At 35.0% G+C, this 26,422-nt stretch overlaps 1 protein-coding gene across 2 annotated transcripts in view; it reads right to left on the bottom strand.

The window, feature by feature from the left end:
* The window catches only part of LOC150093054 (very long chain fatty acid elongase 7-like), a 39,897-nt gene extending 13,862 nt beyond the window's left edge, over window positions 1-26,035 (bottom strand). Inside the window, exons 1-4 of one of the 2 annotated variants that reach the window (XM_090413837.1) lie at window positions 25,913-26,035; window positions 3,841-3,915; window positions 1,700-1,890; window positions 1,449-1,529 (exon numbers count right to left, since the gene is read on the bottom strand). In XM_090413837.1, the coding sequence (XP_090269963.1) occupies window positions 1,449-1,529; window positions 1,700-1,890; window positions 3,841-3,898 (330 nt within the window). In that variant the 5' untranslated portion in view covers window positions 3,899-3,915; window positions 25,913-26,035. Of the gene's footprint in view, window positions 1-1,448; window positions 1,530-1,699; window positions 1,891-2,078; window positions 2,181-3,840; window positions 3,916-25,912 lie in introns of those variants that run through there. The other variant, XM_090413838.1, reaches the window with a different exon arrangement.
* Between the last annotated feature and the right edge of the window lie 387 nt (window positions 26,036-26,422).

Raw genomic sequence — 26,422 nt, forward strand, 5'->3', positions numbered from 1 at the left:
CAAGTACTGCAAGTCTAAGGAAACTGATCCCAAAGGTAGTGCCAGTCAAGGCAACTCGTGGTAAAGGTGGATATCTCTCATCCTGAGATTTTATTTATAAGGTTAAAACATCTTGTGGCAACTTGTTTTGGTAAAATACATAATGAGCTCTGCATTACTTCAATCTTGGCATTTTCAGATCTGGCTCCCATTGACGAGACCTCAACAAAGGTCGAAACCGGTATGGGTAGTGACCATTGCCTTTAATGTTTAGCATCATACATCTCTAATGTGCTTTACATTAGAGGAAAAATACTAAGAATAGTGATCAGAGCTTTATCCACCTTTTCCACGAGTTGCCTTTACTGGCACTACCTTAGGGATCAGTTGCCTTAGACTTGCAGGCGCAAACTTAACTTTCTTGTTTGCTTCTTGGGAAATAGGATTAAAAACCAAGTTCACATAAAACCACTTGGTATCTTGAATATATATATATATATACACACACACACATACATTTATTCCAGCGATGCTCTAGCGCCATTATCCCGTCCATGTAGTGGTTCTCAGTAAGATCTGCAAAATACCCCTCTACAGCTGTAATCACTTCTTGATTCAAAGAAAAACTCTGACCAGCGAGGAAGAGTTTTTAATTTTGGGAAGAGAAAGAAGTCAGAGGGAGCCAAATCTGGGGAATACGGTGGATGTTCCAACAATTCATAGTGCAGATCCCTTAATTTTCCCATTGTCAAAACACCTTTGTAAGCAGGTGCAATGTCCTGATGAAAGATGATTTTTTCCCCTGCAAACAGGGTGTTTTCTCACGAATGTTTTCATCGAGCAATGATTTCTGGTGTTGTTACACTTTTTGGACGTCCTTCATGTGGATCACCTTCAAGGCTGGTACGGCCACGTTTAAACCCGGCAGCCCATTTCTTAATTGTCAAAAACGAAGGAGAAGAGTGCCCATAAACTTTTATGAAATTCGAATGCATAATTTCTTTTGGCGTTAAACCTTCTTTTACAAAGAGTTTAAAAAATCGTGCCGATAGTGTTGCCATCTATGATCGAGGCCGAGAACTTTTCATATATATATATATATATATATATATATATATATATATCGAGGCCGAGAACTTTTCATATATATATATATATATATATCGAGGCCGAGAACTTTTCATATATATATAACTTTTAGTAGTCATAGACTGCAAATTTATGTCAAAATATAAAAACAGAAAAACAGTATTAAGGTCAAAGAAATGTTTTAGTTACACTTTATTTTATTTAGTAGTATTTGATTTATGTGAGTAACAATAATTTATGATATTTTTTAAATAACATTAGATAGCAAGGAACAAAGATACTGAAACATGGATTCTCATATATGCTTCATTTATAAATATACTAAGAAAATGTTGACTTTAAAAACAATGCGTTATAAGGTAAAATGTAAATAATCTTACCTCATAAGAAAGAGGATCATCGGAATAATCACATGGCTGACAAATGCGGTTGAATTTTTTCCGGGTTATTAATCGAACAGTCTAAACGAAAAAAAAACAAGTGAGCCTCTTGGCTTGCTGTTCTGTACAGACATTTTAAACAATTATAATGTCCCAACTGCTTATAGCACGCACGCACACACACACACACTTGTAGATTACGTATTATCACAAATTAATTCTAGAAATGCAGCTTTAGATTATCTCCTTACCTGATAAGTAAGATAGGCATTTGTCATCATTATAATGATGTTATAAACAAACATCGGAGTCTTAACATCAAATGGTTCGCGTCTCGTCATGAATTTTGGTCCAACTATTTTCACAAAAAATAAATACAACGCTAGGATATATAACGTAGGCTTCAAGTCAATCATCAGAGGCAACCTAGAAGTTCTGGGATCTAAAACATAATAATAACAACAGTAATTAGCAAAAACTCAAGTTCCATGTCAATGCTGGATATTCAGTATACCATCTAATGATATTGAAATAAATATTTCATTACTTTTAATTAGATTCTTAAAGTCATTTCTTTTAATACAGTTTTATTTTATTTATTTTTATTATTTTTATACTGAAATGCAGAACCTGGAAATTTTCATTAGATATGAAAAAACACATCATGCAAACGCCTTCCATTTTCGACTGCACGAAACGAGCCCTTTCTACTTCATTGACCCATGACAGATGTTTGTTTTTAACTGTGGCGCCCTCATTTCTGCACAAATGTTGTATTTCAGCTGTTGGATTGTCTGGGGCTTGTTCACATACATCTGTTACTTCAGGTAACCCGATAGGAGGAAGTAGGGAGCCTTATGATGTGGAGAAGGCTGAAATCGAATGCTGATTTTTAAAATAAATGTGCACGATTTTGGTTCGTTTTTGATTTGGGAACTTTTCTATGATTAATTTCCCAAATGGTCCTTAGAATACGTGAAAAATAAAATAAAATGAAAAAAATAATAATCAAAAAACGTCGACCCTTTGGTGACTTATGAGCAAGCCTGTATTAAGAAAGAAGTGGTGTCTAACACAATCTCTGTAGCTAACTCTTTAGAACACAATTAATTTAAATTTATTTTAATTCACTGTAGAAGGTGAAAAGAAACCAGTAATTCTTTTTATTATTGTTTACTTGACTGTTCTGGAGAATGTTTGTATTACTTCTTAGATGAATAGCTGTGAATATCTGTTCGCTACTGACGGAACAAATCGACTCATGCTGTACTTCATCTAAGCAGGACACGAGAATTGGTCTCGTGTTTCCTGTTTTGCATATCTGGGAAGTGAAATGCACTGTTTAGTTAAAAACAGCTCTCCTGCAGACGTCATACGACAATAAAGCTTTATTGTCTAGGCACTAAATACACAACGTGCTAATAACTTATTTGAAAAGAATGATTTTATGTAACAGTAAGACATTTGAAAAACACTAATTTTAGAAAGAAAAATGCGTTGAAAAAAAAAAAAATGAAACTGGAGTGTAATATATATATTTAAATTTGTAGAAATGTATCCACCCAATGCGGAAGAGATAAGATGCGCACGAGACACACGAGACATAGGCCTGGCGTAATAATGTGTTAATATATAAACATAAAAATAATGAAAACCTAAAACATGATTAGAAAGTTTTAAATATAAAATATCTTAACAATAGACGTAGTAAAAAAAAAAAAAAAAAGTCAGTGCCATTAAATAATAGTTAAATACTAGTGTAAATGTGAAAATTTGAAAATCAAATGTACCTCATCCATAGGGCACTCTTTATTTAAAAGATGCTGGTACGCCGTACGTTTCATACCGTCCCAACAAAAGCATGTCATGTTTATCATTGAAGGCATGTGCACAATATATTCAGGGCCGTCACCAGATTAGATCGCGCCCTGAGGCAAACAATTAAATATCGCCCCTGATGGATTATAAAACCAAAATATAAGAAAATCTCCAATTGCTATTTTGTTTTTATTACAAGAGAAATATTAATGCAAAACGATTACATAATAATATTAATTAAAAGGTTGCTCTACGGGGATATCGCACAATAAAACTGTTTATAAGCTCTTCTAAATTTAAATTACAAGCTATGTCCGCCTCTATCGATATAGTTGCTAGACCAACCAAACTTTCTTGGGTCATTGCTGTTTGCAAATCATTTTTAAACAGCTTAAGCTTGGAAAAACTTCTCTCCGCACTCTACGCCAAGAGGAATTGTTAGCGTAGCGATGGCGCCTATTGCAATATGACTGAACGGGAGCGCTTTATTAAGCAGCGCCGTGAGGCAGGCTGCCCCTATGCTACACCCTGTCGACGGTACTGATTATATTATATATTATATTATATTGCTTACCATCTCGGCCATAGAACCAACTGTATTCCATCGTACTGTTTATGGAGATCTCAGCCATGAATACGTTTCGTTGACCTAAGAATAAATCGAAGCAGAATAAATCAAAGATAGCAATTACCAATGATTTATAGTTAAAGGTAAATAGCCAGCAATCATATATTCCTTATTAATCTATTTTCTCTATAAAACTCTCTCTTTCTCTCTCTCTCTCTCTCTCTCTCTCTCTCTCTCTCTCTCTCTCTCTCTCTCTCTCTCTCTCTCTCTCTCTCTCTCTCTCTCTCTATATATATATATATATATATATATAGGAAGAATTCTCCTACACGACTTTACACACCTAATCATACATCCCTATAAATATAAAGATAAAGACAAAATGTTTTCGACATTACCGTTTCTTAAATAGCCTACCGAAAGCATTTAGTCAACTCAGATATAAAACTCCACTAGAAAAGCTAAGATATATTGCAATAGGTGGGCTTTCACTCTACACTCCTGGTTCAGAAATTATCTGCAAAACAAAAAGAAAATTATACGCATCGATCCTAAGAGGACAGAGGAAAACCTCTAGCATCTCGCACAATACGATTCTCCTCATCCTATCTTTTCTGATACTAACCGTCTGCCTCTGAGAGGAAAGATCTTCTAATACGCAGACTAGACGGCCATAGGTTCCATTCAGAACGTCATGGTTCGGAGAAACGTGCAGGGACATTAATTTGGTCACCAAGCTAGCATAGCACTTACTCCATACCTCATTTAAGGAGGTGCTGTCAAGGGAATTAAAGACGCTATCAGAAATAAAGCGTATGTCACTGGGAAAGTCCATCACACAATTTTAATGCATGCCCAAGAGTTGACGTAACTGCGATATTTGTTCGTTAGGTGTCGATGTTGTAGCGTCAGCAAAAGGTTAATTCTTACTTGACGGACAAGACCAGGCATAGCGTAACGTGTTAATGTATAAATTATTAAGCAATTACGGCCAATACGTTCTGATGTAAGCAGTTTATGCAGTTGTAAGTTAAGACATGTCGACAGTCTTTAGCAAGCAAACAGTTTATTGAACTTAAGACGTTTGGAATTGAGATATTGTAGGTTATGCATTCCTTCTGTGTGTTATGTCCGTTAACTTCTGTGTGTTATGTCCGTTCTATGGCCTGTTTATTTGTTTTGTAGGAATAAAACATCCTGCGTTGCCGGGAAGGAAAGAAAAACTCAGCCATATTCGTATGAGACGAAAAAAGAATCAAGGTGTGTATCTCTGCAGAATGACCAACACTGTCCGCATTGAAGACTTCTAAAACGTTTTCCGAGTTTGTCCTCGTACATTTTTGTGTGAAATATGCTAAATTTACAGGTAACATGTAATACTTGTAATACTTTTGCATACTCGTTATTATACAATCAGGTTTTCCCCTCGTCTATACAATTTCAATGTATTCACTTAATATTCATTTTCACTTCACCCTATTACTTGAATGCTTGCAGCAGCAAGAACATATTGAAACAATAAATTCACACTTTTGGAACCAAAAATGCTTCATAAATCAAATTCAAACTACATTACAAAACGTGAAGAGATCAATTGGCTTCCAGTGCACGCATTACGTAAACATGATATAAAGGTAAGTATTCATATTTATTTGAACTTTTCCTGAAAAAGAATAAAAATAAAAATACATTTTTTTGTAAATTATAATATGATTAAGTTTATCTTTAATTTTCTGAAACCTTCAAATATCTGAAAATGATTTAGAATATGACAATACACCATTTACTTCTGCATATGAAAATGAAATAACAATGATTTTCTTGTTGATAAAATACAATTTAGTTGAAATTTCAAAGGCATTTTTGTAGATTAAACAAAAAAAAAAAATCTTTACGAAATATCAAATGAAATATTTATAAATAGCACAGATATCCTCAGCTTTGGATTTCAGTTAACATCCCTCTTAGTAATGTGTCAAGGTCGTTTTAAGTGAGCAGTAATTATCGGCTAAAAGACTGGGTTTTTATTTATTGCTAACGTACAAAGATAAAGATAGCTTCACACACGAGAGAACGTTTCCGCTAATAATCTGTAAATAATGTTAGAAACCGGAAGACTGGTGCTGCCACCTTCCATTGTCCCAACGTGTTGTTATTATTTATAATATTATAGTTGTTACAAACAGTTATTTTATCAAATATCATTTAATATTTTTATTTAATGAGTTAGATCCATTGTTATTTATTTAACGAATCATTCTCATCGTTGTTTCTATTCATTATATTATTTATTTATGTAGATATATTCTGCAACCAGTCTGGAGTTTCGTCAGAGTAGTCAAGTTTCTTTTATAATCAGCTTATCGTGTGTATAAGCACAGTTCAGCAAGCACGGCCTTCATGAAGCAAAGTTCGAGGAAATGATTAGAAATTTCCTTTGTCACGTGCTGCCTAATCAAATGCTTGAACATAATGGAAAGTTGGTGTAATTCTGCTCTTAAACTATCACAAGGCTTTCGTAAACTGTTAATCTATTTGCGTAGAAGAAATCATTCTATGATGTAACTGTGGCTTTTACATCACTGCGAAAGAACAAGGGACCATATTAAATAGACAGTGATTTATTGCGAACGCACTTCTGGACACTTCTTAAGTGATATATATATATATATATATATATATATATATATATATATATATATATATATATATATATATATATATATATATATATATATATATATATATATATATATATATATATATATATATATATATATATACAGCGATTACACTAATAAAAGTTCCCAAGAACTTTTATTAGTGTAATCGCTTCAAAGCCAGTCCACAAACAAGGAAACTACTCCAACTGTGCTTGAATTTAAGAGGAAAACCTATAAAACTCGAATGCTTGTTGTAGTAAACAAAACAGGGAAAAAACTGAGTTGTTTGCGTAAGGACAATATTTTATTGAAGAAATTAACACACGTGATAATTTTCGAAATACGTAAACGCAACTTCAAGGTTAACAAGAATATTTTCAATTTTTCTGTCTTATTTTTAAGCCGTATTATACGAGGTCTAATAAAAAGATCCATCCTATGCGAAACTTCTGTCATTTTTAGATATATTAGAGATGGTTAATAAAATGATTTTCAATCTCTTCAACGTGAGATTAATTTCACGTTGCGCTCTTCCTCCTTTACATCAATGACCTTCTTTCTCTGATCTCAAATCCTATTCACGGCTTCGCCGACGACAGTACTTTTCCTCATTCCAGAAACCTTGCAGTATTCAAACGATTTTAATTTTTATGTTGGGCCCGTAAACAAGACGTTAGTTGATCAACCAATAGTACGTTAGTACCTTATATGGGTAGTGGGTTGGGAAAGGAGAAACTTGTTTATATTTGATTTAAAAGCCTGTATGTTGTATTCCTTGGGAAATACGTCAGGGGGAAGACTGTTTCACAGTACAGCAGTAGCAGGGATGAAGGAGGAGGAAAAGAAACTTGTTCTGTGGGTTTCAAGGTGTACTGTGAAAGAATGTTGGGCGGCAGCTGTACGTATTTCAATGAGCTTAGTACAGGGTGCGGGAATTATCGATGCTTTTTCGTATGAACATTTTCCATGGAAATATTTATAGAATATACAAATCGCAGAGACCAAGCGTCTGTGTGAGAGTGAGGGGAGCGAGTTAGTGAGAGATGGGTCATTTATCAGTCTAATTGCTCTCCTCTGTATTGAGTCAAGTATTTTGAGGGAGCTTTTAGGAGCCCCACTACAAATGTGAAAGCAGTATTCGATTGCTGAGTGGATTTGTGATTTGTATAAGGTTAGCAGTTCCTTAGGGGTGAAGTAGCGTCTTCATCGAAAGAGAAAGCCCATTTTTTTTGGAAGCTGAGGATGTAATGGTTGTGATGTGTTTATGCCAGGAGAGGCTTGATGTCAGGGTAATTCTGAGGAGAGAAATCTCATCTTGTCTGTGAATTTGAGTGTTATCATAAGCAATGCTGGGAGAAAATGGTTCATTTTTGTGAGAAATAAGACAGAATTGAGTTTTTCGATTGAATCCTAGAGGTCTTCCATAAGCTATACAAACTTACGCGTGTTTCATCACACGCAAGAAAAGTCTATTTTATTCCGACGTACTTTTGGTAGCATTCTGATATTCTTTCAAGACTAGCTTTCTCTCCTTGGGCTGACTGTCACATCCGTCTTTTCTTGGAACAAATATATTACATTACATATTATTATTATTATTATCCTTTTCAGCCTCTGTAAAACTTGGTGTTCTTTGTCGTTTAAACATCACTTGTCTCTGCTCAAATCCTAACACTCTAAGTTTGAGATCCGACCAACCTTGGAATATTGTGGGAACATTTGGGGATGTCACGTTAGAAATATCCCTAAGAATGATTGATGATATAGAGCAGAAGACGAACGCTTTCACTAGTGACCTGCACATGCAGACTGCCTTCAGTCACTGTTTCCACACAAATGCCTTTTCGATAGGTACTTTCATGGCCACCGTTCTGCTGTACTGGCTACTGTCATTCCTTCACTTTCTTCCAATCATGTAAGAACTTAAGAAGCCACTGGCCAACACACTCACATACTACCCAACTCCCAACATACTTCTCATCATTTTTCCTCGATCCATCCATCACTGTTCTTTGGAATAATTTCCTCCATGCTGTTTTATCCACTGGGTACAACTGGCAACCTCTTTAAGAAACACATCAATAGTTTCCATTAATATCATCTCGACTTACGATGCTTCGCTTTGCGACCATCCACTCATAAAACACTCTTCAGTTATGACAACTGCTCATTTATACGATGTCTCGTTCTCTGGAACGACGGTTTCAGCACCATGACGCTGCCGTAAACCAACCAATGGGTAGTATTCGTGAAACTCGTTTATTTCAATTTACTTACAGCTTCGTTACTCGCTACATCTGTGTTTTGATGTTTCTCTATGACTTATAAACTGTTTATGAATGTGTTCCTTCTAACGAAGAGAAAAGGCGCATAATCTTGGTATCTGATTATGCAATGGTTTTGTTTTCGTCTGCACCGCTACGGCGATCAGTGAAATTCTAGGAAACGTTCTGCTCTCTCATAACTGAGAAACACAGAAATCACGTGCTTCATCACATGACTTATAGCTGGAGGCATCAATTACGAGGACATCAGAAACTACACAATAAGAAAGCAGGAAATTTCACAAAAGCCAAACATCACACACATCACTGATATGTTTGCGGAAATCTTTCCATAATTTACAATCCAAGGCTTTGAATGAACTTTAGTTGGCTGCTCAAATAAAAGCATCTATTAGGTAAAGCATTAGACAGTTTAGCAAACATGCTCACCTTAGTAACGTTATCAGGATGGGTTTAAAACAACAAGCTTTTAATTACTGTAAAGTGGCCTCTATAAGCTCTTCACAAAGAAAGTACTCACTCTATAATTAACACAGTAAGATGGCTACATCAGCGGTAATTGGGAGCATGAGAGTCTAAGTAAGATACATAAAACTGGCCACCTCTTCCAAAAGAGCTTATGAAAATAATAATAATAATAATAATGAAAAACAAGTGCTTCTGTTTTTCATTATTATTCTGTTCACTCTAAAATAAAAAGGCACTGGCATATCAATATGAGCAAATTTACGAAATGTGGAAAGTACTGATGTACAGTATTTCCATATGTTTTTTTTTTTTTTTGTATGTTGGGCCCATATACGAGAGGTTGGCTGGTCAACCTTTAGTACATTAGTACCGTATATGGGTGGTGGGTTGGGAAAGAAATAATTTGTTTACATTTGATTTAAAAGCCTGTATGTTGTATTCCTTGGGAAATACGTCAGGGGAAGACTGTTCCACAGTACCACAGTAGCAGGGATGAAGGAGGAGGAAAAATAACTTGTTCTGTGGGTTTCAAGGTGTACTGTGAAAGGATGTTGGAGGGCAGCTGTACATGTTCCAATGGGCTTAGTACAGAGTGGGGGAATTATTGATGCTGTTTCGGATGAACATTTCCCATGGAAATATTTATAGAATATACAAATCGCAGAGACCAAGCGTCTGTGTGAAAGTGAGGGGAGCGAGTTAGTGAGAGATGGGTCATTTATCAATCTAATTGCTCTCCTGTATATTGAGTCAAGCATTTTGAGGGAACTTTTAGGAGTCCCACTCCAGATATGTGAACAGTATTCGATAGCTGGGCGGATTTGCGAATTGTATAATGTTAATAGCTGTTTAGAGGTGAATGTAGTTTAAAAGATAAAACTGAAAAATATACCATGATTAAAATCGCTTATACAGAGTCTGGGTAATACTTTCAAATACCACCAGGTGGTTTTTGAAGGTACCAGTAGGTTAAACTAAAACGAAAAAAAAACTATGGTTTGAACTAAATTAATGTATGTTGGTTTAGTATTATGCCATTTCTAACACAGCCTTTTATAAAGCATATTTAAAAAAAACATGTTTTATTATTATTTGACACCTCCAGGGAGTCCAAGGACTCATCGAGGGAGAGCACCTACCATTTAATCACCAACTGATAGCAACTACACCAACGCCATCTACCGCCGACAACCACTGGTATTTCCATAGACAATCACAAACATCCATGCCCACGGCGGGATTCGAACCTGTAGCCTTTTGACTGGAGAGCGGTTTTCATAAAAGATTGTATTGTACCAGTATACCCGTGGCCTTGTCTGGGAAGCTGCCAATATTATACTCTGTTCGAGGAGTGCTGTAATGATCTGTTCCAAGAAGGAAAGGTGGATAGAAGAGGCCCTCACGGACCTATAGCAATGCCATGCTTCATCAGTGCTCCTGGTAAGGCAAGTTCTTCTGCCTGACCTGTCTGGAACGGCTGACCATGGAATTTAACAACGATGCAAGCGACATTGTTTTTAACCTAAACATACTTTCCCCTGTATGAGTCTCCAATATACAACTTCCAGGTGTTACTATGGCTGTGAAATACACTGGTATGAATCTAGTAGTATATCTTGCGATTACTAGCATCAGAAATCTGGCATTTGAATCCTCTTCGCTCAAACACTCGTGGAACAATAGAAAACAATCCTAAGAAGGTGATGTTGCATATCTACGCAACGTTCATAGGAGTTATAATGTCCATTCCATGCCGACTACTGATAGTTTTTCACATAAGGCACGAAACTGAAGTATATTTAACTTATATACCATATAGATTAAATCAAATATTTCTAAAGATCTTGACACATGCATCTATAGAAATATACAAGGAGAATAATATGTAAAATGATATGTGTATATTCACAACAATAAAAAATTACATAAAATAGAGCATAATGGATTTTATTCGTACTATTATTAGTTATGTTTACTCATCTTTGGATTAGTACTAATAAAAACGGTTCAGTCCAAAAAAGTAACCTGGTTGATTTTTCAACAATTCTTAATTAGCTATGACAGATTATAAGAACCAGACATCGACATTGAAACATACAGTTATTATTATTATTAGATATGATCTTCGTGATCAATATGATTCATTACCCTTTGCAAGGAATTCCCATTAATATGATACTCACTGCCTTATCAGCCAATTCTTCTTATGACCCTTAGGCTATTAAATACTCGAGGGCCATGGGGTCTTTCCATTTCTGGCCTTATATATATATGTGTGTGTGTGTGTGTGTGTGTGTGTGTGTGTGTGTGTGTGTCCCCTCTATAAACCTCTACCACAATTCTACTCTATCCTACTATAATTCTACTCTATTCTACAATAATCTACTCTTTCCCCTTCAGTATATCCTATTCCTCCTATGGGTCTAAATTCGGAAGAAGGCTAGTTCAGAAGCCTTACGGGCAGCCCTACTATTGGACTATCCATCGTCAGGCTAGTCACCTGACATGGAGAACATTATTCTACTTTTAAGCGACAGAAAAAGGTAATCAGTATGAATCTATGGAAAACGACCGTGGAATGGAAAAGGTAAATCGAAAATGGAAACTAAAAAATATAATACATATAACAAACTGGAATGTAAGAGGATAGCATATAAAGAAATAGAATTAGACCAATTATTAAATTAAAGAAATTTTCAAATAGCAGTAATCACTGAAACAAAAAAAAAAAAAAATGAAATTAAAAGGAACCATGAGAACCGAAAAATTTAATGTGATATATAGTGGAGTTGACAGAGACCAAAGAGCACAAGCGGGAATTGTGATTTGGATTCATTGTAAAACAGTTAAAACATTATAAATTATAGAATGAAAGAATAATAGAGGCTAGAATAAAAATAGATAGAGGTTATTTAACAATAATTTGTTTATATGTCCCAGAACAAATTAGAACAGGATCAGTTACAAAATATATATAATAAAATAATTAAAATAAAAATGATTATGTAATATTAACAGGAGACTTAAAGGCAAGAATTGGAAATACGAAAATTAATACTAATATAGGAATACATGGAGAACATACTCTAAACAGGAATGGTAAAAAATTGATCGATTTGGTAGTTTACAATAACCTAAAAATAATGAGACAAATAAATATATGTATGTTTGGAAAACATAAGAAATATAATTGCGGACGGAGACATGAATTTTGTACAAAACAATATGTTAGACATAGAGGTAAAAAATACTATAACAAAAAACAACTTTTCACACATTATACAGCGTTGTCAACTCAAAGACATATTCCGAGAATTTCATCCAACATGTAAAGCTTATACTCATTATTCCCCCACCAATGCCTCACGGCTAGACAGAATCTACATAAGCCGATATATGGGATTAACCGTTAAGGAGGTTTGTCACTTGCCTTTGACTTTAATGACCACTACATGGTCAAGGGCAAACTTTCCCATGAGGCTAATGACAGAAAAACATCCGCCAACAGAAACTACCCACTCTGGAAGCTAAGCAACACCATAATCAACATAGACACATTTTACAACAGAAATAAAAAGAATATTAGACAACATAACAGAAATAGAAAATCCAGTGTATGCCTGGAACCAATTCAAAATACATTTAAAAAAGCCTTGCTAAACAAATAGGAAACATAAGAAATACACAACAAACCAAGAAAAAAGAAGCACAATCAAAGAACTAACACGACAATACAACACAGACAAAAATTAAAATAGGAATCAATGCTCTTAAAGCAAAATTGAAACAAATGGAAATAAAATAGACTGAAGGGGGCCTGGATACGTGCAAAAATCAGAACAATGGAACATGATGACGTGAAGTCCAAAGCAGCTTTTGGCTCTTTGAAGAGCAGAGAAAACAAAAAAACACCATTCATAAAATAAAACATGAGGGGACAGAGGTCAAGGGAGATGCAAATTTCCTCCAATTCTTCCACTCACAATACACAAGTACTTTCTCCCAAAAAAGAAAGTGACAAAATAGAAACGCAAAACTTACTACGAAGCTCACCGAGCTTAACAAAGACAGAAGCTGAAATTATAGATTCACCCATTACATAAACTGAATGCAAAAATACTATAAAGTCCCTGCCACTACACAAATATCCAGTACCCGACAATCTCACTGCAGAATTTTATAAAGCTTACTACCCCCCCCGTTTGAGACACAATTTGTGAAAATGCTGAACGAAATACAGAATTCGGAAAGCATCCCAGAATATTTCAACCTCGGTTACATAACACTGATACCAAAAAATAAAGACACCACAAACAACGCAATCTCACAATGGAGAGGCATTACACTCCTCAAAACAACTACAAAATGTTATCAAAATCATATCACAACGAATTCAAATACACATTCAGAAAATAATATCAGAATCCCAAACCTGCCGCGTTAAAAACAGAAAAATAGAAGATAATATTCTGACAGTTAGATGTATATACGAACATTACCAGGCAACACAACAACCATGCCTGTTGGTAAGTCTGGACATTGAAAAGCCTTCGATTCGGTTAGTCACCACTACCTGAAAGAAGTCATTAAAGCTGCAAGTTTCGGGAAGAAATTTCAAAATTTAATGTCAAACATATACTGGAGTAGTATGGGAGGTGGTTTGAACCAGTTCAAGATCAAGATAAGATAAGGAATCGTGACGTGATTGGTTGATGATCATTGTGTGTGACGTCATGAGATTGGAATGTTAGGAATTTCCCTGTGGGCATATGTGTCAATGGCTTCAGTTGTTGTGTTTTGGTTCGCGTATAGAATTGTGGGTGGTGGTAGAGATAAGGATTCGTGTTGTGATTGGTGGGACACTTTTAACCAGATCAAGATCAAGATAAGATAAGGAATCGTGACGTGGGTGTGTGTTGTTATCAGGTGAAGATAACTGACGTCATTTGTTATTTGTAAATAAGTGACGTCATTTCTTAGTTGTAAATAAGTGACGTTGTTGTTTTGAATGGAAAAGAGAGATATATTAGAGATAAGGAATCGTGTCGTGACTGGTGGACACTTCTGACCAGATCAAGATCAAGATAAGATAAGATAAGGAATCGTGACGTGAATGTTTGTTGTTATGAGATGTAGATAAGTGACGCCATTTGTTAGTTGTAAATAAGTGACATTATTGTTTTGAATGGAAAGGAAGATACAGGGTGTTCGAGATAACTTTGACATATTTATAATTAATTATATTTTTCTGTAAGTTACATGTATTAACACACACTTCTCTTCATTTAAAAGTTTGGACCCTTCTTCATTCATATACAAGATGTCAGAAAGGATGGATAGCTGGAACCCACCTGAATCATGGAAGAGAATAACTTGTATCATGATGATTCGTGCCCGCCATCAAAATAAGGATATTACGACTGCTGCCCAATGCTCCCTGAATACAGTAAAAACAATCAGGAATGAACTAGAGACTTGCAATGGTGACTACGAGGATGTAGCAAGAAGAAAGATCCCTAGCAGACGATCTGATTGCGTTCGTACAGCAGAATTCCTCGCAAATCTGCAGGAACAGGTGTTGAAGAACCCTGGCATTGGAATTCGGGCTTTGTTCGTGGAGTTGCTAACTGTAGTCAAGCCCTGGATAACAAGGGTAGCCAATGGTAGGCCGTATGTATGGCAGCAGGATTCGGCCCCTTGCCACACCTCTGGGAAAAGTCAAAAATGGTTGTTTGAAAATTTCTACGACTTCACCAGTCCAAATGTTTGGCCTCCAAACTCCCCAGACCTTAACCCCATGGATTATTTTGTATGGGGCGCAATTGAAAAAGACACCAATCGCACTTCCAGTAATACAAAAGACCAGTTAATGGATAAAATTAAAACAGTTTTTGCGGCCCTTCCCAGGGAGACTGTAGCATCAGCTTGTTCGAGGTTCCGAAGCAGAATTGAAGCTGTGATCGATGCTAATGGTGGTTATTTTGAGTAAATCTTGTTGATAGTATTGTAATTAACTCTGCCTGTAATGTTTTTTTGTCAATTCATTAAATTTAATAGATACAAAGAAGATTTTCTTTTTCCTTACGAAACTGTCAAATTTATCCCGAACACCCTGTATATATTTTATAATTTTCAGATAAGGTAAAAATATTGTAATAGTTCAATGGATGTTAAATGGCAAAATAACTGGCCAAAAGATTGCAGGGACAGTTATTTTTGCGAAGGACTCTAGGTGAAAATAGATATTAGGCATGTTACCATGTTGTAAATGAAAATTTTTAACTGAAATAAGCATGCTATGTACTTATTGTATATATGCAAATAGTTCGTCCGAATGTACTTAGATGCTTTTGAGAAAATAAAATATTCAGATGGTAAAAAAAATGAAATAAATAAATATACTTGGGCAGCAAAGGATGGAAATCAATATTAGATTACTTTATCTTAAATGAAAAGACAACAAAGTTTTCTTTAGATGTTAAAGTTCACAGAGGATATGATATAAGTAGTGACCACTTCATCATTAAAATAAAATTAAGATTACCACCTAAATGGCTACAAATAACAAGAACAGGAAGAAACAATTAGAAATAGAATGGTTTAAAATAAAAACGATACTAAATGCAGCAGCAAATGAAAGATTAGGAAACACCAAAAAATATGAAGATATGGGATGATACAATCAAAGAAATAAGCAAAGTGAAAAAAGAAGCCTGTCATAAATGGTTAAGTAGTAAAATATTAGAAGATGAAACAGAATATAAAAGAATAAGAGCTATAACTAAAAAAGAAATCAGAAAAAGACATAGAGAATCATGGAACAAATTTGTTTCTAATTTAGAACATGATTTATATAAAACAAGACCTAATGCATATAAGATTTTGAAACACTTAAACGCAGATACCAAAGAAAACATAAAATTAAACACCGAATTGAAATTAGAAGAATTTTTAAATTTCTATACAGAAATTTGGACAGATAAATATTTTAAAAAAGATAACTGGCAAACAAAAGAAGAATTAGAAATCAGTCTGAAAGAAACAAGAAACGGAAAATCACCTGGAGAAGATAAACTAGGTTCAGAACTATATAAATATGCTGGAATAAGGTTCAAAGAAAGACTCATTATTTTTAAATAAAATCTATTCAACTAGGAAACCCCCCCCCAATAGAATGGAAAAAAGCAATTGTCACTCCTGTCTTTAAAAAAGGTAGTAGTAGAGATGACCCTAAAAACTATACAGTTATCAGTATACTAAATTCCTGTTACAAAATATATAGCAGAATCTTAAATAACAAACTGATTAAGTATTCCGAAAACTTTATTTTAGAAGTACAGAATGGACTTAGAAAAGGACGATCATGTATACACCTTACCTTTTTCCTAAAATTAATAATAGAGAAAAGAAGAGAATACAATTTTGAAACACATATTACATTTATTGACTTTGAAAAAGCATTCGACAAAGTTAAAAGAAGCATTTTATTTAACATATTAAAAGAAAGACAAATACCAAATAATATTCTAAAAGCTATCATAAGTATATATGAAAATAATCAAATATAAATAAGATTAAATCATGAGCTATCGTATACGAGAGAGATAAACCAAGGGGGTCCGACAGGGATGCCCTGTCTCAGCAACTCTTTTTAATATTTACCTAAATGAAATAATAATAAAATGGAATAAAAATTTCCGTCAAGGTATTAAACTTTCTCCTACAGTGAACTTAAACACTCTCCTTTTTGCCGATGACCAAATAATAATTACAAATTCTGAAGATAACTTACAGAAAGCTATTTCAGATCTAAATGAGATAGCCAAAAATTATGATATGATAATATCAACAGAAAACAGAAAAATCAAAAACTATGGCCTTTAAAGGACAAGATCCAGCAAGAACTAAGATAGTAATAGATAACAAGATCTTAGCACAGGCGAATTCATTTAACTACTTAGGATGTATGATCACATATGAAAATGAAAAGATATAAACGTAAAAATTGCAAAATATTTAAAAATAACTGGTGTGATTAACTCTATATTTAAACCAAACCTAGTTCAAAAATAAATCAGACTAAAATTATACAATACATTAGCCCTACCGGTCTTAATGTATGGAAGCGAAATCTGGACAATAAAACAAAAAGACAAACAAAGATTAACAACAGCAGAAATGAAGTTTATGAGAAAAACTGCAAAGTATACCCTATTTGATCACAAAAGAAACGAAGAAATTATGAAAGAATTAAACCAAGAACCAGTAATAGAAAAAATTAAAAAATATAAACATAAATGGATTTAACACGTTCAAAGAATGAAAACAGAAAGATTACCAAAACAAGCCTTAAAGTACAAGCCATTAGGAAAAAGAAAACCAGGACGTGCTCTTGAACAATTCAACGATGACTTCTAAAGCAGGAACCAGGCCACTCTAGACCTAAATCTTTGATAGGTATGATGATAATGATGATGATGATAATACTTACTGTGCAACATCTTAACACACACACACACACACACACACACACACACACACACACACACACACACACACACACACACACACACACACACACACACACACACACACACACACACACACACATAAAATTAATAAAAATACAAAAAAATTTAACCTACCAGTGATACGAATGTATTTACATATACAATAGGTTTACAGGAAATCTCTCATGGGCGGGAATCACAAAACTAGGCTAGAAAAAGGGGAGAAAGGGGGGGGGGAATAGCTAACTCTTTACAAATCTTTAATTCGTGTGCTAATCTCATCCAATCAACAAGCGCTTGCAATATTTTTAACACGTAACACCTCTACCTCTTCCAACTCTATCTTTTCGTTCGAATCTATCTCAGCTTTCAAAAATAATTACTTAATAACATCGATTTCAAGTACATTCGACACTCTCGTGCGATGCGTATTTGCAAAGATTATCCTGTTATTATCATTCTTCATTTTACTTATACGAAAGTACGCCCTTGATGTGTTTTTAATGTCGTTTTAATTTCCTGTAATCGGATTTTCTTTCAGCAACCTGTTCAGCCAGTTTAGTTTTATTGTCCAACTTTATTTTCCTCATCATGGTTGTCAATCGCCTCGTATTGCTGATGTGATGCACATTCTATACGATACTCGGACCATAGCGCTTCTTTTTTTTTGTCTATCTCATTCATTAACTGTCGATTAATTGTTCTGACACTGGTGATGCATTCAGTCTAATACCGCCACTCAAACACATCTTCAGCATTTACATCCTTGACAACTGAATCCCAAACGACACAGTTCGTTTTCTCCACCACTATTCAACATTACATCTGTTACAGTCAGTCACCTTCAACTATTTATTACTGGCTCCAATCCTCTTCCAACAGTGAGTGTTGGAAGAGTGTGTCCCCTAATTGTCCGTATACTGTATGTTGTTCTTCTAGTTTGCCTCTTTTGAAGATTGAAAAACTGAAGTTCTAGGGAGAACCTCTACCGCCTCCATTTGAGAGCGGATAACCCATCATTAGATGTAAGGCCTTTATGAAGCTTCACATCGCAGACGGGATTCGGACCAAAGTGCTTCCAACAAAGTGCATCGTCGAAACCGATATAAGGGATTATTCTCGAAAGGGAGCTATGTGCAATAGAGTTTCAAGCAACTACGGGATCGACTCTCTATATGAACCTACGTTTTCATTTTCTGTCTACAGGTGTATCTAATAAACTGGAAACGTAGTGTAATCAAAAGACTTAAAAGTTTTTATATATAAACAAAGATAGAAAACATGACACCAGAACTTTCTAAATATTAACATCAGATTTTTTTTCAGTAATTTTATTATTATAATATAATATTACTTATCAATAATAATTAAAATATTCTATTAAGTATAGCATTATGACTTTGATTGACTTTGATTGTAGGATACTCTGAAGACGTGAAGTAAAATGTTATGTCGCGATGTTTCAATCATAAAGCATTCAAATAAATTTAGAATTACTAACTGAGAACATAGCTCTGATTCTTGAAACTACCTTAAAAGATTCGTCATGAACCACAGCGTTAGATCGATAACTAATGATAATTTAGAAAATTTATATTTTAAAAAGCAAAATCAAAGCAACTTAAATAGGCTCTCTATGGCTATAGCAGAAAAACGTTTTTGCTTTTAACAAATCTAACAATATTCCCTCACTTACCTGTTGAACCAGTTAAGTAACGTTTGTTCTGTTGCTTGGTTCTTTTGTATAGGGTGAAGTAAGTTAATATTTGCGCATGCGTAAAATACAGCTGGTCTTATATTGGCATCACTGCCATAATTACCATTAGCATAAACTTGCCAGATGTCATTATTTCCTCTCTTTTTCGTGAGAGAGACGTTTAGAATAATCCACGTGGAAACTTTCATTTTGTTTTATTCGTGTACTTGTAAACCAATCTACTAAGTTTTCCTTTTCTTGTAAGTATTAGGGATTATATAATTATATATATATATATATATATATATATACACACGAGGGTGGTCTGAATCGTTCTCGGTCTAACAATGAAACAATGAAATTATAATTTCCCTTAAGACTAATACAATTATTCTAGCGATGCTCCAGCGTCATTATCCCGTCCCTGTAGTGGTTCTCAGTATTCCAAGATCTGCAAAATATCCCTCTACAGCTGCAATCACCTCTTGATTCGAAGAAAAACGTCGACCAGCGAGTAAGAGTTTTAGTTTTCGGAAGAGATAGAAGTAGAGGGAGCCAAATCTGGAGAATAGGATGGATGTTCCAACAATTCATAGTGCAGATCGCTTAATTTTCCGATTGCCAAAACACCTTTGTGGGCAGGTGCATTGTTCTGATGAAAGATGATTTTTTCTTCAGCAAACTGGGTCTTTTCTCACGAATTTTTTCGTCTAGTCTGGTTAAAAGATAGAAATGATATTCTCCTTCTCCGGTTATTGTTTAACCCTTTTCATGATAATTAATAAAAAAAAATGCCTTTAGGATACCGATGACATGACCTTTCCTGCTGATGGAACCGACTTTGTCTTCTTTGGCGCTGTGCAACCGGCTTCTGTCCACTGATTTGACTCCTGGTTAGATTTCGGTGTGTAATGGTGAATCCAATCTCATCTGTAATAAAATATCGACGCACAAAATCAGTTAGTTTTATTCTTGTTAAAACGCTCCAAGCACTGTTCAGAGATTTTCATGCTGTAAGCAAGCTCGGCACCCATCTTACGCAAAGCTTTTTCATTTGCAATTCTTCATGCAAAATATAAAGAAATGCAGACTTTGGGCATCAACTGCAACAAAAACATTCCGAGGCTCACAACACGAGCTTTTATAGCATAGGACAGCAATACGCAAGCCCATATTCCTCGAACCAACATACATCGTTGTCGTCAGTGATGCAAAGAACTTGCAAAGTGGGACGTGGAAGTTGTGTTATGGAGCTCTAATCATGCTCTACCCTCCACTGAGCAGAAGGACGGGTATTGAATGTGGCCCGATGATCCTGTTTTTCCTGGTTTAGTCTCAGACTTGTTATGAATCTTCATAATATCTCCATGTAATGACTCATCTCCATACTACATAATCCATGGTGTTCCGTGATAGACCGTTAAAGGATACTACACGTTACATAACCCACCATCTATATTGCGTATTATCACATTACCAGCATATGTCATAATGAAAATGCTCTTTCCAATACAGTGTTGATAATAATAATAAGTTAATAATAAAGTACATTGAAAAATAAAATAAAATATAAATATAAATAAATTAAAGTAATTTTTAATTTATCGTTATTAGTTGATTGACTAATATGCACACCTTCCAGTGAATATCATGAAATAAAATTAAGAATATTTATTTATTGATAAATTATTTATCAATAAATAAATATTTAACATCCCAGAATATAAGTCCTTTTTAGGACTTCCAGGGTAACAAATGGCAATGTTGTAGCCAATGAAGTTTTAACTGAGGCTCGGCTATTACCGTTACCCAGTCATGACTAGAGCTTTTTAGCTGAACAACACTCCATCCACACAGATTTTCTTCATTCAGATGACGGGATAAAGAGTCAAGGACTCAGTCCATCACCCAGTTCTTTTTAGAAATTTTAGAACAATACCGTAGACGGTAAGACCAAATTACAAGAAAGTCCTTTCTAGGAGTTCCAGGGTAACGAATGGCAATGCTGTAGCCAATGAAGTTTTAACTGAGGCTGAGCTATTGCCGTTACCCAGCCATGACTAGAGCTTTTAGGCTGAATAACACCCCATCCACACAGAGTTTCTTCATTCAGATGACGGGATAAAGAGTCAAGGACTCAGTCCATCGCCCAGTTCTTTTAAGAACAATGCCGTAGACAACGAAGTTCTACCTGAGGCTCGACTATTGCTGTTACCCTCCTGCCATGGTCAGAGCTTTATTTATTTTATATTTATATTTATACAGTTATAGTTGCATTACGCACAAAAATGAATTATGTCTAACACTAAAATAATTTTATCTACGAAAATTAAACTGTTTTCATTTTGAGACCTATACCTACCGTAAATCTAAAATGCATGTTGAAACAAAATAATCGTTGTTTTCACGCAAAGTTTTTTTTTTTTTAATGATAAAATTCGTCAAGATAGTCAATCAGTTTCTTCAGTTACTTTCTTTTAAATACAGGCATCCTAAATCGCTGTCTAAAGTTTATTTTCAAATATCCCAAAAAGCGGATTATATGTTTCCTTCTGAATAAAGCTCCTGCCAGCTAGTTACCACACGTGTTCCTATTTTCTCGCATAAAATACGCGAATCACACAGCAAGTTATGATTCACAACTGAATACTGATTTCCTGTATGGTTCCAACACTCCTTATAACACAAATGCTGTTGAGTATAACCTGTTCAATTCAAGCAAAGTTGTATATGTAATTATTTACAGTTTGTATTTCCGTAAAATTTAGGTCAACTCAGTCTTCTTCTAAACTATATAGTAGTCAATGTTTAGTGAATTAAATCAAAAACAAGAAACATAACTTTACGAAAATTTGCTGGCGTGTAGAAGCAATATGTACAACTTCTTCCTTGCGTATCAAAACCGATCCATTCAAGCCGATTAGTGTTATTTAAAAAAAAAACATCTTATTCTAAAAAAAAAAAAAAAACATGAAGTTCTTGATTCTGGTAACTATAATGTTTTTTCTGTTACTTTCGTATAGTGCGAAGTAAGTTAATATTTGCGCATGCGTAAAATACAGCTGGTCTTATATTGGCATCACTGCCATAACTACCATTAGCAAAAACTTGCCAGATGTCATTATTTCCTCTCTTTTTCATGCGAGAGAGACTTACGTTTAGAATAATTCACGTGGTAACTTTCATTTTGTTTTATTCGTGTACTTGCTAAACCAATCTACTAAATTTTCCTTGTCTTGTAAGTCTTAGGGATTATATATATATATATATATATATATATATATATATATAGAGAGAGAGAGAGAGAGAGAGAGAGAGAGAGAGAGCTTTACCCATACATATATATATATATGGGTAAAGCTCTGTCTTTACCCACCTTTACAATGAGTTGCCCTGGTGTTGTACCATCTTTAGACTTGAACTACGTTTCATGCGCAAACTTAATTGTTTGCATTCTTGGGATTAGGAGTTAAATAACCAAGCTTATAAAATTACTTGGTAACCGTAATATACAGTATCCCCAAGTTAAAAAATTATTATATATATATATATATATATATTTAGTTTTGGGAAGAGACAGAAGTAGAGGGAGCTAAATCTGGGGAATAGGATGGATGTTCCAACAATTCATAGTGCAGATCCCTTAATTTTCCCTTTGCCAAAACACCTTTGTGGGCAGGTGCATTCTCCTGATGAAAGATGATTTTTTCTCCAGCAAACCGGGTCTTTCTCACGAATTTTTTCGTCTAGTCTTGTTAAAAGATAGAAATGATATTCTCCTTCTTGTTTTACCCTTTTCAAGATAATTAATAAGAAAAAAATGCCTTTAGTATACCGATGCCATGACCTTTCCTGCTGATGGAACCGACTTTGTCTTCTTTGGCGCTGTGCAACCGGCTTCTGTCCACTGATTTGACTGCTGGTTAGATTTCGGTGTGTAATGGTGAATCCAAGTCTCATCCGTAGTAAAATATCGACGCATAAAATCAGTTAGTTTTATTCTTGTTAAAACGCTCCAAGAACTGTTCAGAGATTTTCATGCTGTCAGCAAGCGCGGCACCCATCTTGCGCAAAGCTTTTTCATTTGCAATTCTTCATGCAAAATATATCCTACACGTTATTTTGAAATGAAACCGAGCCCACCCCACTTCAGCCCTTCAGGTAGCTCGGATGAACTAGACATTGTCATCTTTAAAAATTTAAGATACCAATTCAAATTGGAAACAGTCAACGAATTATCTTCTGACAACAGCCCATAGTGCTTAATCTAGGTTCATCAGATCAATTCTCTCCTCTGCACACATTCATACCATAGGACAAGTTAGCCAAGGTTCTTCCCGATTATTTTGGTCCGGTGCCCAATATCAGTAAAAAGGAAGAGATTGACACAGCAGTAAATAACTTAACCATACAAATTCAGAAAGCAATAGAATCAGTCAGACAATCCACTGTCTTCCACCAACTAACCGTATCCCTGAAGAAATCATGGAGCTAATCAGAGCAAAAAATAGATCCAGAAAGAGATACCACAATACCAGAGCCCCACAAGATGAAACAGTATTGAATAATCTAAACAGGCAGGTCCAAATTGGCTAACATCAATACTGAAGATCATTCTGTATGGAAATTCTTAAGAGCAATCCGCACCAAAAAGCAACTCATACCCCTATACAAACCAAGAAAGGGATAGTTCACAAAGATGAAGAGAAAGCCGAAGCACTAGTAGATAACCTAGAATCTCAGTGCAATCCATCTTATACAAATCTAAATATCAACCTTATGTACAAGATTCATGGTCATGTTAGGACAAGCTTAAGACAGAACACTGTTAACTCCGAACATATCACTGCTACAAATCCGGCAGAAATGATAAATATCATCTCCCATCTAAACAGCAAAAAAGCTCCAGGATAGGATGGCATAACTAACAGAATAGTAAACCTACTTCCAAGAAAGGCCATAGTCCATCTCGTCAACATTACAAATGCCATCTTTAGACTCCAGCATTTCCCTACTACATGGAAAACAGCCACCATCATGCCATTGAAGAAGCCAGGAAAAAATCCTCACCTTCCCGAAAGCTACAGACCCATAAGCATACTGTCCAGCCTCGGAAAGGTGACAGAGAAAGTGATCCTCTCGAGATTCCAAGCAGAAACAGATAGGTTAGGAATTTTGCGTAATAAACAGTTCGTCTTCCGTAAGGCCCATAGTACAGCTCAACAAGTGCACCGGCTGGTAGGAATCATTACTAAAGGTTTTAACTAGAAACTCTATATAGCTGCCATCTTCATCGACGCAGAGAAGGCGTTTGACAAAGTATGGCATCAAGCCTTCTCTACAAACTGATAAAATCTAACTTGCCAGTCAAGTTAATAAAAATAATACATTCTTACCAGAAAGACAGATATATGCAGGTCAGGGTCGGCGATACTGTTTTGACCAGACGCAGGATCTCGGTAGGCGTACCTTAAGGATCTCTTCTAGCACCTCTCCTGTTCTCAATCTATGTAGCGGACATCCTTTTGAACCCAAGAGCAACATTCACTGCATTATATGCAGATGATACTGCACTGATGGCAAGATCACTGAGCGCACAACTGGTAACTAAAAGACTCCAAACCAGCATACACATTTTAGAAAAGTGGATGGAAGACTGGAGGATCCAAGTTAACCCCCAGAAAAGCTCAGCTATATTGTTTACTAGAAAGAAAATCCATATGACGGAGGATATTTATTTATTGGGAATAAAGATTCCATGGCAGAATGAAGTTAAATATCTTGGAGTGATTCTTGATAGTAAACTCCTATTCAGCAAACATATTAGTTACATTACCCCAAAGACATCCAACGTCTTAGCACAGCTCTACCCTGTGATCAACAGACAAAATAAACCAAACAAAATTAACAATTTACAAGATGGTAATTCGACCGGTCATCATTTAAGCCTTCCCCAGCGTGGAGCCACACCGCGAATTCAAACATTCTAAAACTTTAGAGATTACAGAATAAGTGCCTGAGGATGATTCTGGATACCCCTTGCTTTATAAGAAACACCTAGATAAACTTCCATACAGATATTAACTTCCATAGAGAAGTTAATATTCCATATATCTTTTCCCTTCTAATAAATCTAGCTGAGACGTTCTTTACCAAGACAAGTAACCATCCAAACCCGTTAATCAAGGAAGCCTCAGAATATAATGAAGCAGAAAATTACAAATATAAAAGATCAAAATCTATCTTAAGTTCAGCTGAACACAACTAACTTCACTGCCCTCACTGGGCGAGCATATAGACTCACAAACACTCCATTCAAAGTTCTTTCATTACAGACAAAGGAGAATATGAAAAGCAATTTTGCTTCACCCATCTAGCCAGAATTGTTAATGTTAATGAACAAATATCTACTTAAATGTTTACAATGAGAAAGATTTATCAAACAAGTATACTTACAACAAAAGGTTTGCTCTTGATGAACGTTGAATTATTTTCCTTGGAATTTTTACGTGAAACAGAACACATTTAAAAAAGCCAAAGAGAAGGAATTTGTTTATATAGTACGTGAGTCGATGATTATCGAAACAAGTGGAAATTATTGTTCTTATTACTTTAGCCAATAGCATTGCATGCGCAACTCATCTACAAGGAAGTAATATTGGGGAAATTACTTATCATCTTGATCAAATATAACCCGTTGTTCTTGAGGAAAATTTCTTTTTACTTCAGCTGTTATCGACATCAAAATAAGGATAATCTCAGAACCAGTTTTCAATGACTTTACGTTAATATTGCATTCATCATCACGTACCCAAACTCATTATTATTGGTAATTAGAAAGTAATGATGCTTTCTAATAATCATTTAAAAAAATAGTAGAGAAATCATTTTAGAAATTTCTATTCTTTTTTTTTTAATTATATACATCATCACACTGCTTATTCGAGATCTGAAGTAACCTTATCC

This window comes from Typopeltis vanoorti, chromosome 24 (assembly GCF_054136105.1).
Source record: "Typopeltis vanoorti isolate ZY-2024b chromosome 24, IOZ_Tvanoo_1.0, whole genome shotgun sequence".
NCBI classification, from domain to species: Eukaryota; Metazoa; Arthropoda; class Arachnida; order Uropygi; family Thelyphonidae; genus Typopeltis; species Typopeltis vanoorti.